Source organism: Anomaloglossus baeobatrachus, chromosome 6 (assembly GCF_048569485.1).
Source record: "Anomaloglossus baeobatrachus isolate aAnoBae1 chromosome 6, aAnoBae1.hap1, whole genome shotgun sequence".
In the NCBI taxonomy this organism is placed as follows: domain Eukaryota; kingdom Metazoa; phylum Chordata; class Amphibia; order Anura; family Aromobatidae; genus Anomaloglossus; species Anomaloglossus baeobatrachus.
The window spans coordinates 507,245,582-507,261,564 of NC_134358.1; the positions used below are offsets into that span (position 1 = coordinate 507,245,582).

At 49.0% G+C, this 15,983-nt stretch overlaps 1 protein-coding gene across 2 annotated transcripts in view; it reads right to left on the bottom strand.

Annotated features, from left to right (window-relative positions):
- NCAPG2 (non-SMC condensin II complex subunit G2) overlaps positions 1-15,983 on the bottom strand; it is a 265,879-nt gene that overhangs the window by 179,727 nt on the left and 70,169 nt on the right. For both annotated transcript variants that reach the window (XM_075315453.1, XM_075315452.1), the window contains exon 4: positions 10,023-10,137. In XM_075315453.1, coding sequence (XP_075171568.1) covers positions 10,023-10,137 — 115 coding nt within the window. The remainder of the gene's footprint in view (positions 1-10,022; positions 10,138-15,983) is intronic.

The window sequence follows — 15,983 nt, forward strand, 5'->3', positions numbered from 1 at the left end:
GAGGGCAGAATAAACAAAATCGACAGCAGACCAAGAATTGGATTGAATTATTTTTTATGCCTTTCACCATGGGATAACAGATGTATATAGTCTGTTAGGTTTTGCTACTCTCACAGAGCAAAAAAAATGTTTCGTTTTTTTTTACTAAAAAAAAAAAGAGAATTTTGTTTACTTACCGTAAATTCTTTTTCTTATAGTTCCGTAATGGGAGACCCAGACCATGGGTGTATAGCTTCTGCCTCCGGAGGACACACAAAGTACTACACTAAAAAAGTGTAGCTCCTCCCTCCGAGCATATACACCCCCTGGATAACCAATTATAGCCAGTTTAGTGCAAAAGCTGAAGGAGGACAGCCACCCACAAGTAGAGATAGAGCAAGAACCGGAACAACCGGAGACTCTGTCTACAACAACAGCCGGTGAAAACACACGGAACAAGAAAACTGCCAACAGGCAACAGAGAGGGTGCTGGGTCTCCCATTACGGAACTATAAGAAAAAGAATTTACGGTAAGTAAACAAAATTCTCTTTTTCTTCATCGTTCCTTATGGGAGACCCAGACCATGGGACGTCTCAAAGCAGTCCATGGGTGGGAATAAACAGAAAACTGAGAAGTAGGCGAAACCTAACTTCACAAATGGGCGACAGCCGCCTGAAGGATGCGTCTGCCCAAGCTCGCATCTGCCGAAGCATGAGCATGCACTTGGTAGTGCTTTGAAAAGGTGTGCAGACTAGTCCAAGTGGCAGCCTGACAGACCTGCTGAGCCGTAGCCTGGTGCCTGAAAGCCCAAGAGGCACCGACAGCTCTGGTCGAGTGTGCCTTGATCCCCGGCGGGGGAGGCACCTGAGTACTCTGGTAGGCATCGGAAATGGTCGACCTAATCCAACGAGCTAGGGTCGGCTTAGAAGCCGAGAGGCCCTTACGCCGACCTGAGGTCAGCACAAAAAGAGAGGTGCACCGCCTAAGAGCAGCGGTGCGAGACACATAGATCCGGAGCGCCCGAACCAGATCCAGAGTATGCAACGCTTTTTCAAAGCGATGAACAGGAGCCGGACAAAAGGAAGGCAGGGAAATATCCTGGTTAAGGTGGAAAGGAGATACCACCTTCGGAAGAAAGTCCGGAGTTGGACCGAGAACCACCTTGTCTTGATGAAAAACCAAAAAAGGTGACTCCGAAGAGAGAGCAGCCAAATCAGAGACTCTCCTGAGGGAAGTTATGGCCACTAGAAAGACCACTTTCTGTGAAAGACGGGACAAAGAAACCTCCCTAAGTGGCTCAAAAGGGGGTTTTTGCAAGGCCGTGAGGACTAGATTAAGGTCCCAGGGATCCAGAGGCCGCCGGTAAGGCGGAATGATATGAGATGCTCCCTGCATAAAGGTGCGCACCTGAGCCAGCCAGGCGATACGCCGCTGGAACAATACTGACAGAGCCGAGACCTGTCCCTTGAGGGAATTGAGGGATAGTCCTAGCTGCAGACCGGACTGTAGAAAGCACAGGAGGGTCGGCAGAGAAAAAGGCCAATAAGCATGGGGGGAGGGGCGACACCAGGACAGGAAAATCTTCCAAGTCCTGTGATAGATTTTGGCCGAGGAAGACTTACGGGCCCGAGTCATAGTGGAAATGACTTCAGGAGGAATACCAGAAGTCGTCTCAAGATCCAGAACTCAAGAGCCACGCCGTGAATCTGAGAGCCACAGAATTCTGGCGGAAAAACGGACCTTGTGAGCGAAGGTCTGGACGGTCCGGAAGATGCCACGGCACCTCTACGGACAGATGGAGCAGGTCTGGGTACCAAGCTCGCCTGGGCCAGTCTGGAGCAATGAGGATGACCCGACGGCCCTCCATTCTGATCTTGCGCAGGACTCTGGGCAAGAGAGCTAGAGGGGGAAACACGTAAGAGACGAAACTGGGACCAATCCTGAACCAGCGCGTCTGCTGCAATGGCCTGGGGATCGTGGGAGCGAGCCAAGTAAACCGGAACCTTGTTGTTGTGCCGGGATGCCATTAGATCCACTTCCGGAGTGCCCCACTTGTGGCAGATTGTCCGAAACACTGCCGGATGCAGAGCCCACTCGCCGCTGTCCACGGTTTGGCGGCTGAGATAATCTGCCTCCCAGTTTTCCACGCCTGGGATGTGGACTGCGGATATGGTGGACTTGGAGTCCTCCGTCCACTGAAAGATGCGTTGAACCTCCAACATTGCCAGGCGGCTGCGTGTCCCGCCCTGGTGATTGATGTAGGCAACCGCAGTCGCGTTGTCTGACTGGACTCGAATGTGCTTGCCCTCCAACAGATGGTGAAAGGCTAAAAGAGCTAGAAGCACAGCTCTGATTTCCAGCACATAGTACGAATCAGCCCTTTCGATCAGAGTCCAAGTGCCCTGCGCTCTGTGGTGGAGATATACTGCTCCCCAGCCGGTTAGACTGGCGTCCGTGGTGAGGATCACCCAGGACGGGGCCAGGAAGGAGCGTCCCTGAGACAGAGAGAGGGGCCGAGCCACCACTGAAGGGAGCCCCTGGTCTGTGGCGACAGAGCTACCAACCTGTGCAAGGAGTAAGTCCGCTTGTCCCAACAGCGGAGAATGTCCAGCTGCAGAGGACGCAGATGGAACTGGGCAAAGGGAACCGCTTCCATTGACGCCACCATCTGACCCAGCACCTGCATTAGGTGCCTGATGGAGTGACGGCGAGACCTCAGTAAAGAGCGCACCGCCAGATGAAGGGACTGCTGTTTGACTAAGGGCAGCTTTACAAGTGCCGGCAAAGTCTCGAACTGCATCCCCAGGTACGTAAGACTCTGGGTCGGAGTCAGAGTGGACTTGGGTAGATTGACAAGCCACCCGAACTGGACTAGAGTGGCGAGAGTGAGCGAGACACTCCGCTGACAGTCTGCACTGGATGAAGCCTTGACCAGAAGGTCGTCCAGGTAAGGAATCACTGCCAACCCCTGGAAGTGTAGAACCGCAACCACTGCTGCCATGACTTTGGTGAATACTCGAGGGGCCGTGGCTAACCCGAAGGGGAGAGCCACGAATTGGAAATGTTCCTCTCAGATTGCAAAACGTAGCCAACGCTGGTGTGAAACTGTAATTGGCACATGCAAATAAGCATCTCTGATGTCGATGGATGCTAGAAAATCTCCTTGGGTCATTGAGGCAATGACTGATCGCAGAGATTCCATGCGAAAGTGCCGCACCTGAACATGCTTGTTGAGAAGCTTGAGATCCAGGATGGGCCGGAAGGAACCGTCCTTCTTGGGGACTGGGAAGAGATTTGAGTAGAAACCTCTGAACCGTTCCCGGGCGGGAACCGGTACAATTACTCCGTTGGCCTGCAAGGATGCCACGGCCTGAGAGAAGGCGGCGGCCTTGGAGCAGGGGGGAGTGGACAGAAAAAATCTGTTTGGCGGGCTGGAAGAGAATTCTATCCTGTAGCCGTGGGAGATGATATCCCTTACCCACTGATCGGAGACGTGTTGAAACCACACGTCGCCAAAGTGGGAGAGCCTGCCACCGACCAAGGACGTTGCTGGCGCGGCCAGATAGTCAAGAGGAGGCTGCCTTAGTGGCAGCGGCTCCTGCGGCCTTCTGAGGACGCGGCCTCGTGCGCCAGCTGGGTTTTCGGTCCTTGGCTGAGTTAGTGGACGAGGCTGAGGGCTTAGAGGATGACCAGTTAGAGGAACGAAAGGAACGAAACCTCGACTGGTTCCTGCCTTGGACAGGTTTCCTGGTCTTAGTTTGTGGCAAGGAAGTACTCTTCCCCGCCAGTAGCCTCCTTAACCCCTTCACCCCCGGCCACTAAAACACCCTAATGACCGGGCCATTTTTTGCAATTCTGAGCAGTGTCACTTTGACAGGTTATAACTCTGGAACGCTTCAACGGATACTGGCGATTCTGAGACTGTTTTTTCGTGACATATTGTACTTCATGTCAGTGGTAAATTTAGGCCGATATTTTTTGCGTTTATTTGTGAAAATTTAGGAAATTTGGCGAAAATTTTGAAAATTTCGCAATTTTCAAACTTTGAAAATTTATGCCCGTAAATCTGAGAGATATGTCACACAAAATAGTTACTAAATAACATTTCCCACTTGTCTACTTTACACCAGCGCAATTTTCGAAACAAATTTTTTTTCCGTTAGGAAGTTAGAAGGGGTCAAAGGTCATCAGCAAATTCTCATTTTTCCAACAAAATTTACAAAATAATTTTTTTTAGGGACCACATTACATTTGAGGTGACTTTGAGAGGCCGAGGTGACAGAAAATACCCAAAAGTGACCCCATTCTAAAAACTACACCCCTCACACTGCTCAAAACCACATCCAATAAGTTTATTAACCCTTTAGGTGCTTCACAGGAACCAAAGCAATGGGGAAGGAAAAAATGAAAATTTTACTTTTTAACACAAAAATGTTACTCTAGCCATAAAATTTTCATTTTTACAAGGGAGAAAAGAGAAAGTACACAATACAATTTATTGTCATGTTCTCCTGAGTACGCTGATACCCCATATGTGGTAAAAATCAATTGTTTGGGCGCACGGCAGAGCTCGGAAGGGAAGGAGCGCCATTTGAATTTTTGAACGCAAAATTAGCTGCACTCATTAGCGGACGCCATGTCGGGTTTGAAGACCCCCTGAGGTGCCTAACCAATGGAGCTCCCCCACAAGTGACCCCATTTTGGAAACTAGAGCCCTCAAATAATTTTTCTAGATGTTTGGTGAGCACTTTGAACCCCTGGGGGCTTCACAGAAGTTTATAGCGTTGAGCCGTGAAAAGAAAAAACAAATTTTTTACCACAAAACGGTTGCTTCAACTATGTAGCTTTTTTTTTCACAAGGGTAACAGGAAAAAATGCACCATAAAATGTATTGTGCATTATCTCCTGAGTACGCAGATACCTCATATGTGGTGGAAATCAAATGTTTGGACACACAGCAGTGCTCGGAAGGCAAGGAGCGCCATTTGAATTTTTGAGTGCAAAATTAGCTGCACCTGTTAGCGGATGCCATGTCGGGTTTGAAGACCCCCTGAGGTGCCTAAACAATGGAGCTCCCCCACAAGTGACACCATTTTGGAAACTAGAGCCCTCAAATAATTGTTCTAGATGTTTGGTGAGCACTTTGAACACCTGGGGGCTTCACAGAAGTTTATAGCGTTGAGCCGTGAAAAGAAAATTTTTTTTTTTTTTACCACAAAACGGTTGCTTCAACTAGGTAGCTTTTTTTTCACAAGGGTAACAGGAAAAAATGCACCATAAAACGTATTGTGCAATTTCTCCTGAGTACGCAGATACCTCATATGTGGTGGAAAGTAATTGTTTGAGCGCATGGCGGGGCTCAGAAGAGAAGGAACGCCATTTGACTTTTGAAACGCACAGACGCAGTGCACTGATCGGCCGCTGCAGGACGCACGGTCGGATGCGATAAAAAAAAGCGTCGGGGATACGTAAAAAAAAAAGTCACGCCAAAAATTTACCATGGATGCAGATACGTTATGTGCATCCCTAATCAGCGCTTGGCGGGATGCACGGACGGATGAGATACAAAAAGCGTCGCAAATACGGAAAAAAGTCACGCCAAAAATTGAGCAGGGATGCCGATCCGTTATCTGCATCTCTGATCAGCGCTCGGCGGGACGCACGGACGGATGTGATACAAAAAGCGTCGTGAATACGGAAAAAAGTCACGCCAAAAACTGACCACGGATGCAGATCCGTTATGTGCATCCCTGATCAGCGCTTGGCGGGACGCACGGACGGATGCGATACAAAAATCATCGTGAATACGGAAAAAAGTCACGCCAAAAATTGAGCAGGGATGCCGATCCGTTATCTGCATCCCTGATCAGCGCTTGGCGGGACGCACGGACGGATGCGATACAAAAAGCGTCGTGAATACGGAAAAACGTCACGCCAAAAATTGACCATGGATGCCGATCCGTTATGTGCATCCCTGATCAGCGCTTGGCGGGACGCACGGACGGATGGGATACAAAAAGCGTCGGGGATACGGAAAAAAAAGTCACGCCAAAAATTGAGCAGGGATGCCGATCCGTTATCTGCATCCCTGATCAGCGCTTGGCAGGACGCACGGACGGATGAGGTGTAAAAATGGACAGGGGATACGGAAAAAAAAAAAAAAAGTTATACTCACAGTACCCAGAGGACTAGCAGGAGGATCACTGACCAGAAGAGCTGCAGAGGAACAGATGGCAGAGAGATGGACAGCTTTACAGGAGCAGCAGGCAGATCAGCAGAATGCCCAGGTAGGACCCAGCGATGGACGCAGATGTGATCAGGCCGGTGAAGACAGGTAAGAGGACGTCGGGGGAGAGCAGAGGGGGAGAGGGGGGGGGGAGCAGAGGGGGAGAGGGGGGGGGGGGGAGAGCAGAGGGGGAGGGGGGAGAGCAGAGGGGGAGGGGGGAGAGCAGAGGGGGAGGTGGGAGAGCAGAGGGGGAGACCGGAGAGGGAGCTGCAGAAGCAGAATAGAGATAATGGGGGAGGCAGTCAGATCGCGGGGGGAGCGGATCGGGATGTCGGGGGGGGTGGTGGTTGGGGGGAGCAGATCGCGGGGGGGGCACGGCAGGGGCTATCACGGCAGCGCGCAGGGGCACCACGGGAGCGCGCACGGGCTGCAAAGTGAGCACAGTACTCACGTGCAGCAGCAGATCGCAGATCGCGGCGGGGAAGCACATGGCAGGGGGCAGATCGCGGCAGGGAAGCACATGGCAGGGGGCAGATCGCGGCAGGGAAGCACATAGCAGGGGGCAGATCACAGCAGGGAAGCACATAGCAGGGGGCAGATCGCAGCAGGAGGCAGATCGCAGCAGGGCGGCACATCAGGGAGCATGCAGGGGCCATCACGGGAGCGCGAAGGGAGCCATCACGGGAAACGCTGCAGACATGTTGGGGGAGGGCTCACAGGCCAGCACAGGCCTGGGGAGGGCGGCCACCGGCAGATCAGACCGCCCCACTGCACACTGATTGGAGCGATTGCGCGTCATAGCACGATCGCTCCAATCAGTGCTGCAGGGGCTTGGGGCGGCATGTTTGAGGTCCACCTATGATATGCTGCTGCAGCTGCGGCATCTCATAGCTGGATCTCACAGGATCGCACTAATTCGGGCATTATTTTTGCCGAAATTAGTGCGATCGATGTGGTTGGCGGTTCAGATTTGAACAGCCAATCACATCGATCGTCGATAGGGGGTGGCGATGCCGCCCCCCCTGGGGTCAAGCAAAGGTCCCCTGCTGTAAGAAACAGCAGGGGACATCATTTGAAAGCCGTTGCTATGGCCACGGCAATCAAATGAAGTTTAGGCAGTAAAATTACGTCCCTGGTCGTTAAGTCACGTTAAAATAGGACGTAATTTTACTGCCCGCGGTCGTGAACGGGTTAATAATTTCATCCAGTTGTTCGCCGAACAGCCGGGGCCCAGCAAATGGGAGCCCAGCAAGGTACTTCTTGGAAGAAGCGTCTGCTTTCCACTCTCGAAGCCACAAGATCCTGCGGATAGCGAGGGGATTAGCCGAAGCCACCGCCATGCGGTGAGAAGCCTCCAGAATGGCAGACATGGCATAGGATGAAAAGGCTGAAGCCTGGGAAGTTAAGGCAACCATTTCGGGCATAGAGTCCCTGGTGAGGGAATGCATCTCCTCCAGAGAAGCAGAGACGGCTTTAAGAGCCCACACTGCTGCAAAAGATGGGGAGAACGAGGCCCCTGCCGCTTCATATACAGATTTGGCCAGAAGGTCAACCTGGCGGTCAGTGGAATCCTTAAGTGAGGTGCCATCAGCCACAGATACAACTGTCCGGGCTGAGATTCTAGACACCGGAGGGTCTACCTTTGGTGAATGAGCCCACTCCTTGACCACCTCTGGTGGAAAGGGAAAAACGGTCATCAGAACTACGCTTTGGGAAGCGTTTGTCAGGACAGGCCCTGGGCTTGGTCACAGTGGCCTGAAAACTGGAGTGGTTAAAGAACACACTCCTTGCTCTCTTAGGTGAGGTAAACTGGTGCTTTTCTGCCAGAGAGGGTTGTTCCTCTGATACTGGTGGATTGAGGTCCAGTACAGAATTAATGGACGCAATCAAATCACTAACATCTGCATCACCCTCGGTGAGATCAATGGGGCACATGGAGGTAGCGTCCGAGCCCACAGTAAAGGCATCCTCCTCGTCCTGCGATTCAGCTCATGAATCAGAGCCGCGGAACGAGGAAGGAGAGGAGCCCCTGCGTCTCCTTTTAGGAGGACGGGGTCTGGGACCATATGAAGAATCCTCTGCGAGCTCTGCTGAGCGAGCCGTAGCAGCAGGGGCACCCTGTGAAGGGGGCTGATGCATGCTCAGCAGAGTCCGGGACAGCTGTCCCATGGAGTCAGCAAAGGACTGGGAGATAGACTTAGAGAAGGATTCTACCCAAGCCGGGGGTTCAGCCACCGGAGCCGGAGCAGCCGGAGGGACCACTGGGGATGAGACCTCAGGCTGAGGCACCACCATGTTAGAGCAGGCATCACAATGTGGATATGTGCTCGGTTCAGGCAGTACGAGCTTACATGCAGTGCATATAGAGTACAGCCTTGCTCCTTGTGTGAGACATGCTGCTGAAGTGGGGGTTCTGAGCTAGAATGGCCCCCAGAGAGTATACAAGCAGGTCCACAACCGGAGGTTGTGGCTTACCAGACAGTTTTGTGTGCCCTCCAGATCCCACAGGCCGGACCCCAGAGAGATGCTGCAGCCAGCTCCGATCAGTGTGAGAACGCTGATAAAATGGCGCCGGAGCAAGGAGAGGGGGCGGGGCCAACTCTAAGAGCGGGAACTGGAGGGCAAAGGAGGTATACAGGGGAGGGAATCTTTCCTCAGAGAGGAGTGTCCCTTCCCTGTGCTGAACAGCCGCTGGGCGGAGCCGCACTGTCCCTCTGCATGATTGGCATGCAGGGGCAGTGAAAACTTAAGTAGGCCTCAGGCGAAGCCGGGGCCTAAATTTAACAATGCGGCCGGCTAGCAGGCACCATCGGCGCGGTTCTCCGGTGAAACAGGGGTCTTCAGCAGTCCTCCGGCTGTAACGGCAATCCATCAATACAGATAGGCAGTTAGTACACCGGGCACTCGATGACCCATGCTGTAAATGCGCCTGTCACAATAACAGCAGCATTTAACAGATTAACAGCTGTTAGATGCAGATAGTAGCTGAATACCTCAGCCATCATTTGATGGCAAAGAAGTGGGCTCAGTTTCTGAGCCAACATCCGAATCAGGAAACCTGCATATGATGTAACTGTATGTTATGTGTCAGGAAGGGGTTAAGCAATGGGGGCCTTAGTTTCTGTCCACATCTGTAGTGTGGCTTTATCATGGCTGTTGAATATGGAAACGACCATTGCATCCGTCATATAATGAATGTCACTGGTGACTAAAGGCACCTTTACACACAGACTTTCTAGCGATCCCACCAGCGATCCCAACCTGGCCAGGATCGCTACAAAGTCTCTGGTGAGTCGCTGGTGAGCTGTCAAAGAGGCAAACCTGGAAAATGACGCAACAGCGATACAGACCTGCAGAACGACCTAGCTGGTCATTGGGGACGTTCTAAAGCAGCTTTTTGAAAGGGAAGTCGCTAACGAAGTCGCTGTAAAGGCCCCTTTACACACTGAGACTTTCTAGCGATCATGCTGCACAGTGGGAAACAAACAAAGGACCAAAGAATGGTCCTGAGAGATGTGTAGCGATCAGCAACTTCACAGCAGGGGCCAGGTCGCTGATGTGTTTCACATGTGTTGCACTGGGGAGGTCGCTATAACGTCACAAAACCGGTGACGTTACAGCGATGTCGTTTGCGATATTGCAGTGTGTAAAGGGGCCTTAACAGACCCCCAATGATGTTGACTGTGGGTGGTCCCAGCAATTTACTTTCTGAAAACCTTTCAAATGAGTATATTGTCCAACGCAAATGTAGTCCAAACCCATTAGACCTATCAAATAGAGTAAAGTCAATAAACTATTAGATAAGAAAAATCTTACCATTGAGAATGGCAGTGCACTCCAGGAGCGCAGTGTAGGTGGTGTCATCTTCTACTGCAGACACAGAAAGTGTTGCAACTGTGGTCACTCCGTGTATAACATCCATTGTACGTTTCTGAGAAGAGAAAAACAGATTATGTGAGAATTTCACCAATCACAGTAAGGAGCAGATGTTAAATAGGATGGATCCTCCCGATATACACACTGGTCTCCTCTGACACTGCCACCATCAGCAAATGATTCTGCCTTCAGAACAATGAGAAACAGGTGCAATCATGTTGCTTTGAAAATAAAACAAGGTCTTATATTAATTTTTTCTCCAAAAGAAGTGTTAGGGCTTATTTTCAAAGGATGTCTTATTTCTCTCATGAATCACAATCTACATTTATTCTAGAACAAACAAAAAAATAAATTAACATTTATACAAATATAGGCATGACCAAAGCCAAACCAAAGCCTTTCCTCTCCTGTCAGTAACCCATTCACAGATCATGTCTTCCAGCTTAGGACACAAGTGTTGCCGACCTGATCTACACTTCCGCTTCTAAGCATTTCCCTGATGACTGAGGATATCATATGCTGATCGCCATTTTCGGAGTATTCAGATATGCAACATGTCTTTGCAGAAAGCAGTAAGATTTTTGCCCTGAGAGTCCACCACGATTTCATTCTTGTACTCGACGGAATACATATCTTTTTGCCAGGTGGTCAGTATACTACTACAGTATCTTTCTTGTTCATCTGTTTATATACAGTACTGTACTGTAGTCTAGTGGACAGAGCCTTCACTAAGACAAGCAGACACCCCCAAAAGTATTGCACTCAAAAGACCCACTTTGCCACTCTACCCTGAAGGCCAGCATCCCAAAGTCGCCTCTTCACTGTAGATGTTGACACTGGCATTTTGCGGGTACTATTTAATGAAGCTGCCAGTTGAGGACCTGATTTCTCAAACTAGGGACTCTAATGTACTTGTCTTGTTGCTCAGTTGTGCAGCGGGGTCTCCCACTTCTCTTTCTACTCTGTTTAGAGCCTGTTTGTGCTCTCCTCTGAAGGGAGTAGTACACACTGTTGTAGAAAATCTTCAGTTTCTTGGCAATTTCTCGCATGGAATATCCTTCATTTCTAAGAACAAGAATAGACTCTCGAGTTTCACATGAAAGTTTGCTATTCTGACCATTTTGAGAGTTTAATGGAACCAACAAATGTAATGCTCCAGATTCTCAACTAGCTCAAAGGAAGGTCAGTTTTATAGCTTCTCTAATCAGCAATCTGTGTTTTAGCTGTGCTGACATACTTGCACAATGGTTTTCTAGGGATTTCTAAAGATCCATTAGCCTTCTAACACCGTTAGCAAATACAATGTACCATTAGAACACTGGAGTGATGGTTGTTGGAAATGGCCTCTATACACCTATTTAGGTATTGCATTAAAAACCAGACATTTCAAGCTTGAATAGTCATTTACCACATTAACAATGTAGAGTGTATTTCTGTTTAATTTAATGTTAGCCTCATTGAAAAATAAGGAAATATCTAAGTGACCCTAAACTTTTGAACTGTACTGCACCTGCTTTCCTTTATTGAAGGGTTTATCGGTTCTGCTGCGCTTTGTTGCAAATTAATTTTACTTTTTTACACATATATACTGTCTGGACACAATTTTAATTAGCTTTTTTAATGAACTGTAACTAGGGCTTATTTTTGGAGTAAGGCTTATATTTACAGCATCCTCAAAACTCCATGAAATATCACGCTAGGGCTTATTTTCAGAGTAGGTCTAATTTTCAGGGAAACGGTATTCTAATTAGCGATGAGCAAATACTAAATTATTTGGGTTATTCGTAACGAATACCTAGTACTATTCCAGTATTCGTCATGAATAACAAACCTAATGCAAGTCAACGGAGAACCCGAGCATTTTTCAGGGAAATCTTCAAGGTATTTGGTACGAATAATATGAATATATTACATTTGTTCATCACTAGTAGTTACCAAACATGTACAGTTCGTTTGTTTTTTTTATTTGTGGTGAACATTTTTAATCAACAATTCGTAAAGAAACATTTGTAAAAAAAACAAAAACAAAAAAAAAAAAAAACCTCATGCTTTTGCCTCTACTTTCCAAGACCCATAACGTTCTCATTTTTCACCTTGAGTTGATGTTTTTGTCAGGGATGTGGAGTCGGTGTTCATTTTGGTGGAGTCGGAGTCTGAGTTGGTATAAAATAGACCGACTCCTAAAATATATAATGAACTGGGGACAGTAGTGCAATGCAGAATGTGCTGAATATTTTTTCATAGGAATTTGGGAAAGTTATGAAATGTCCTATAAATGGCTGTTCTATTCCTGATCTAAGGCTGCATTCACACACATTGTTTTTGCTGCGTTTTTTGAGGATACGTTTTTCAGCTGCAAAAGCAGATCAGCTTTTTAAAAAACCGCATCACCTGAAAGGTTTCTGAGCTCATAAATAATGCTTTCAATAGCAAAAGCAGATTAGAAAAACACCACAAACTGACTGCTCATTCTTTGTGAGGATCCTCACAAAACGCTGTGTCTGAATGTCCTATCTTTTCACCCATTGCCTTTGCTGGGATGCCCAGAGTCACTGCATTCCACTGAATTATTTTGCCATCAATGTTCGATTAGGTTTGTGACAAGAAAGAAATTGTTGCCAAGACACTGGCAGTAAAAGATACTAAAGCTCATAACACCGGCCAGTTTCTCCAGGCCTTAGTGGAAAAAGTTCTGCATGATTAGGAACGCAAAAAGAACAGGTTCTTGCCATTGTATCGGACAATGCTTCAAACTTGATAAGTACAATTAAACTGATGAATGAGAGTAATGTACAATATCGAGAAGAAAATTTAGGATTCAGTATGTTTGAGAAGAAAGGCCACAGTGCTGTTCATGTAACTGAGGAGCAAACAGATATTACAACAGAAGAACAGCAAAATGATACTTTAGGATTAGATGATCTTGTTGAAGATGCTTCAAAAACACTTTCATATTCATCACATGCGCTGTGTTGTGCACACGCTGCAGCTGGCAAGAAGATAGTCTGCAAGAGGGACATGCTGGAAATCTGATTGGAAAAGTGAGGAAAATGACATTTTTGTGTACTCACCATAAAATGTCTTCCTTGGAGCCTTTCATTGGGGGACACAGACAGTGGGTATTATGATGTCTCCAGGGAGGCGTGACACTAGATTTGCAAAAGTGTTAGCTCCTCCCCCCACAGCATATACCCTAGCTAGGCAGGAAACTAGCTCAGTTTGGTGTAAAAGCAGTAGGAGAAGGACAACCAAAACCACAAGGGTGGGAGCTGTGTCCCCCAATGAAAGGCTCAAAGGAAGACATTTTACGGTGAGTACACAAAAATGTCATTTCCTTTCTCGCCTTTTCATTGGGGGACACAGACAATGGGACGTCCCAAAGTAGTCCCTGGGTGGGAACTGAACTATTAACAGTCTATAACATCAGACTAAGAGCTGACTAACGACTGCAACTGCAGTGAACACATATCAAAACACTTAAAAAAAAAAAAAACCCGAGCAGTGGCCACTTATGAATGGACCACTGCCGCCTGAAGGACTTGTCTTCCAAGAGCAGCATCCGCGGAGGCATGCGTATGCACTCTGTAGAATTTTGTAAATGTGTGCACACTGGACCAGGTAGCGGCCTTGCAAAGTTGGGTCGCCGAAGCCTGATGGCAGATAGCCCAGGAAGCACCCACTGCTCGCGTAGAGTGGGCCCGCACAGATTGAGGGGGAACAGAACCTCGTGCTTTGTATGCCTCCCAGATGGCAGTCCTAATCCATCGAGAAATCGTGGATTTAGAAGCCGGATTGCCCTTTTTGTGTCCTTGTGAGAGTACGAAGAGGGCATCGGACATGCGCAACGGCGCTGTTCTGGAGATGTAGATCCGCAGGGCTTTTTCAAAAGAGTGGACCGGGAGCGGGTAGAATGACGGCAACACAATGTCCTCGTTTAAGCGGAAAGAAGATACGACCTTCGGGAGAAAAGCGGGGGAAGGCCGAAGGACCACCTTATCATGATGGAAAATCAGGTAAGGTGAGCTACAGGAAAGAGCCGCTAGTTCGGACACTCGCCTGATAGAGGTAATGGCGACTAAAAAGGCAACCTTCCAGGACAGTCGTTGAAGAGAGATTTCTCTCAGAGGTGCGAAGGGAGGAAGCTGAAGAGCTCCGAGAACCAGATTCAGATCCCAGGGATCTAAGGGGTGGCGATAAGAAGGGACCAAATGCGCCACCCCTTGAAGAAAGGTACGGACCTGAGGGCGAGAAGCCAGCCGCTTCTGGAAAAATACTGACAAGGCAGAAACTTGTCCTTTAAGGGTACTGAGAGCTAGTCCCGAGTCCAGACCGTCTTGCAGAAAGGCAAGAACATTAGGGATTGAAAAGGTAAGGGGCGACCGATTATGACGGTCACACCAGGAAAGATAGGTCTTTCAGGTCCTGTGGTAGATACTGGCGGAGGAGGGCTTCCGAGCATTAAGCATGGTATGAACTACCTTAGAAGAAAGACCTGATTTTGCTAGAATCAAGGATTCAAGCGCCACGCCGTCAAATGCAGCTGTGCTGTATTCTGGTGGAATATTGGACCTTGCGACAGAAGATCCGGGCGGTCGGGAAGACGCCAGGGAGTGTCGCCGAGCAGTTGGAGAAGCTCTGTGTACCAGGCTCTCTTGGGCCAGTCCGGGGCCACGAGGAACACCGGGATTCCCTCCGCTTTGATTTTCTTGATTACTCTCAGAATGAGAGGAAACGGAGGGAAGATGTAGGGTAGGTGGAACTGCGCCCACGGAAAGACTAGGGCGTCGGAGCCGATCGCTAGCGGGTCTCTCGACCGGGATATGAAGGGACGTATTTTGGCATTCATTCGAGACGCCATGAGGTCCACATACGGGAGTCCCCAAGGAAGAGTGATCTGATGGAACACTTCGTCGTGGAGGGATCATTTCCCTGACGCTAGACCTTACCTGCTGAGAAAGTCTGAGGCCCAGTTGTCTACCCCTGGGATATGGACAGCTGAAATAATGGGGATGTGCTTCTCTGCTCAAAGAAGAATCCTGGATACTTCCTTCATCGCTGCCTTGCTGCGAGTTCCTCCCTGACGGTTGATGTAAGCCACTGCCGTGGCATTGTCTGACTGGATCCGAACAGGGAGGCCCAATAGTAGGGGTTGAAAATTCTGAAGGGCCAAAAATATGGCTCTGATCTCCAGAACATTAATGTGCAGGGAGCGCTCGGAAGGAGACCAGCGTCCCTGAACAGTGTGGTGGAGAAACACCGCCCCCCAGCCTATCAGGCTGGCATCCGTCGTGACTACTTCCCAGTAGACCAGGCGGAAGAACTTCCCTTGAGATAGGGATGAGGCTTGAGTCCACCAGACGAGGGAGCTGAGCGCAGACCGAGATAGGCGGACTGACCGGTCTAGGGAAGCTGGATTCTTGTCCCAGGAGGATAGAAGATCCAGTTGTAGAGGACGCAGATGGAATTGGGCAAAGGACACTGCTTCTATGACCGTCACCATCTTGCCTAACATTCTAATTCCATTCCGAAGGGATGTGGGACGGCGAGAGCGGAGGGATTGGGCGGCCCGGATCAGGGAAGACCTCGTCCTCTGGAAGAAAAAAGAGAATTTTGTTTACTTACCGTAAATTCTTTTTCTTATAGTTCCGTATTGGGAGACCCAGACCTTGGGTGTTTAGCTTCTGCCTCCGGAGGACACACAAAGTACTACACTTAAAAGTGTAGCTCCTCCCTCTGAGCTTATACACCCCCTGGTGAGCCAGTCTCAGCCAGTTTAGTGCAAAAGCTGAAGGAGAATAGCCACCCACAAGTAGAACAGAGCAAGAGCCGGAACAACCGGAAACTCTGTCCACGACAACAGACGGTGATAACACGCGGAACAAGAATTTGCCAACAGGCAAC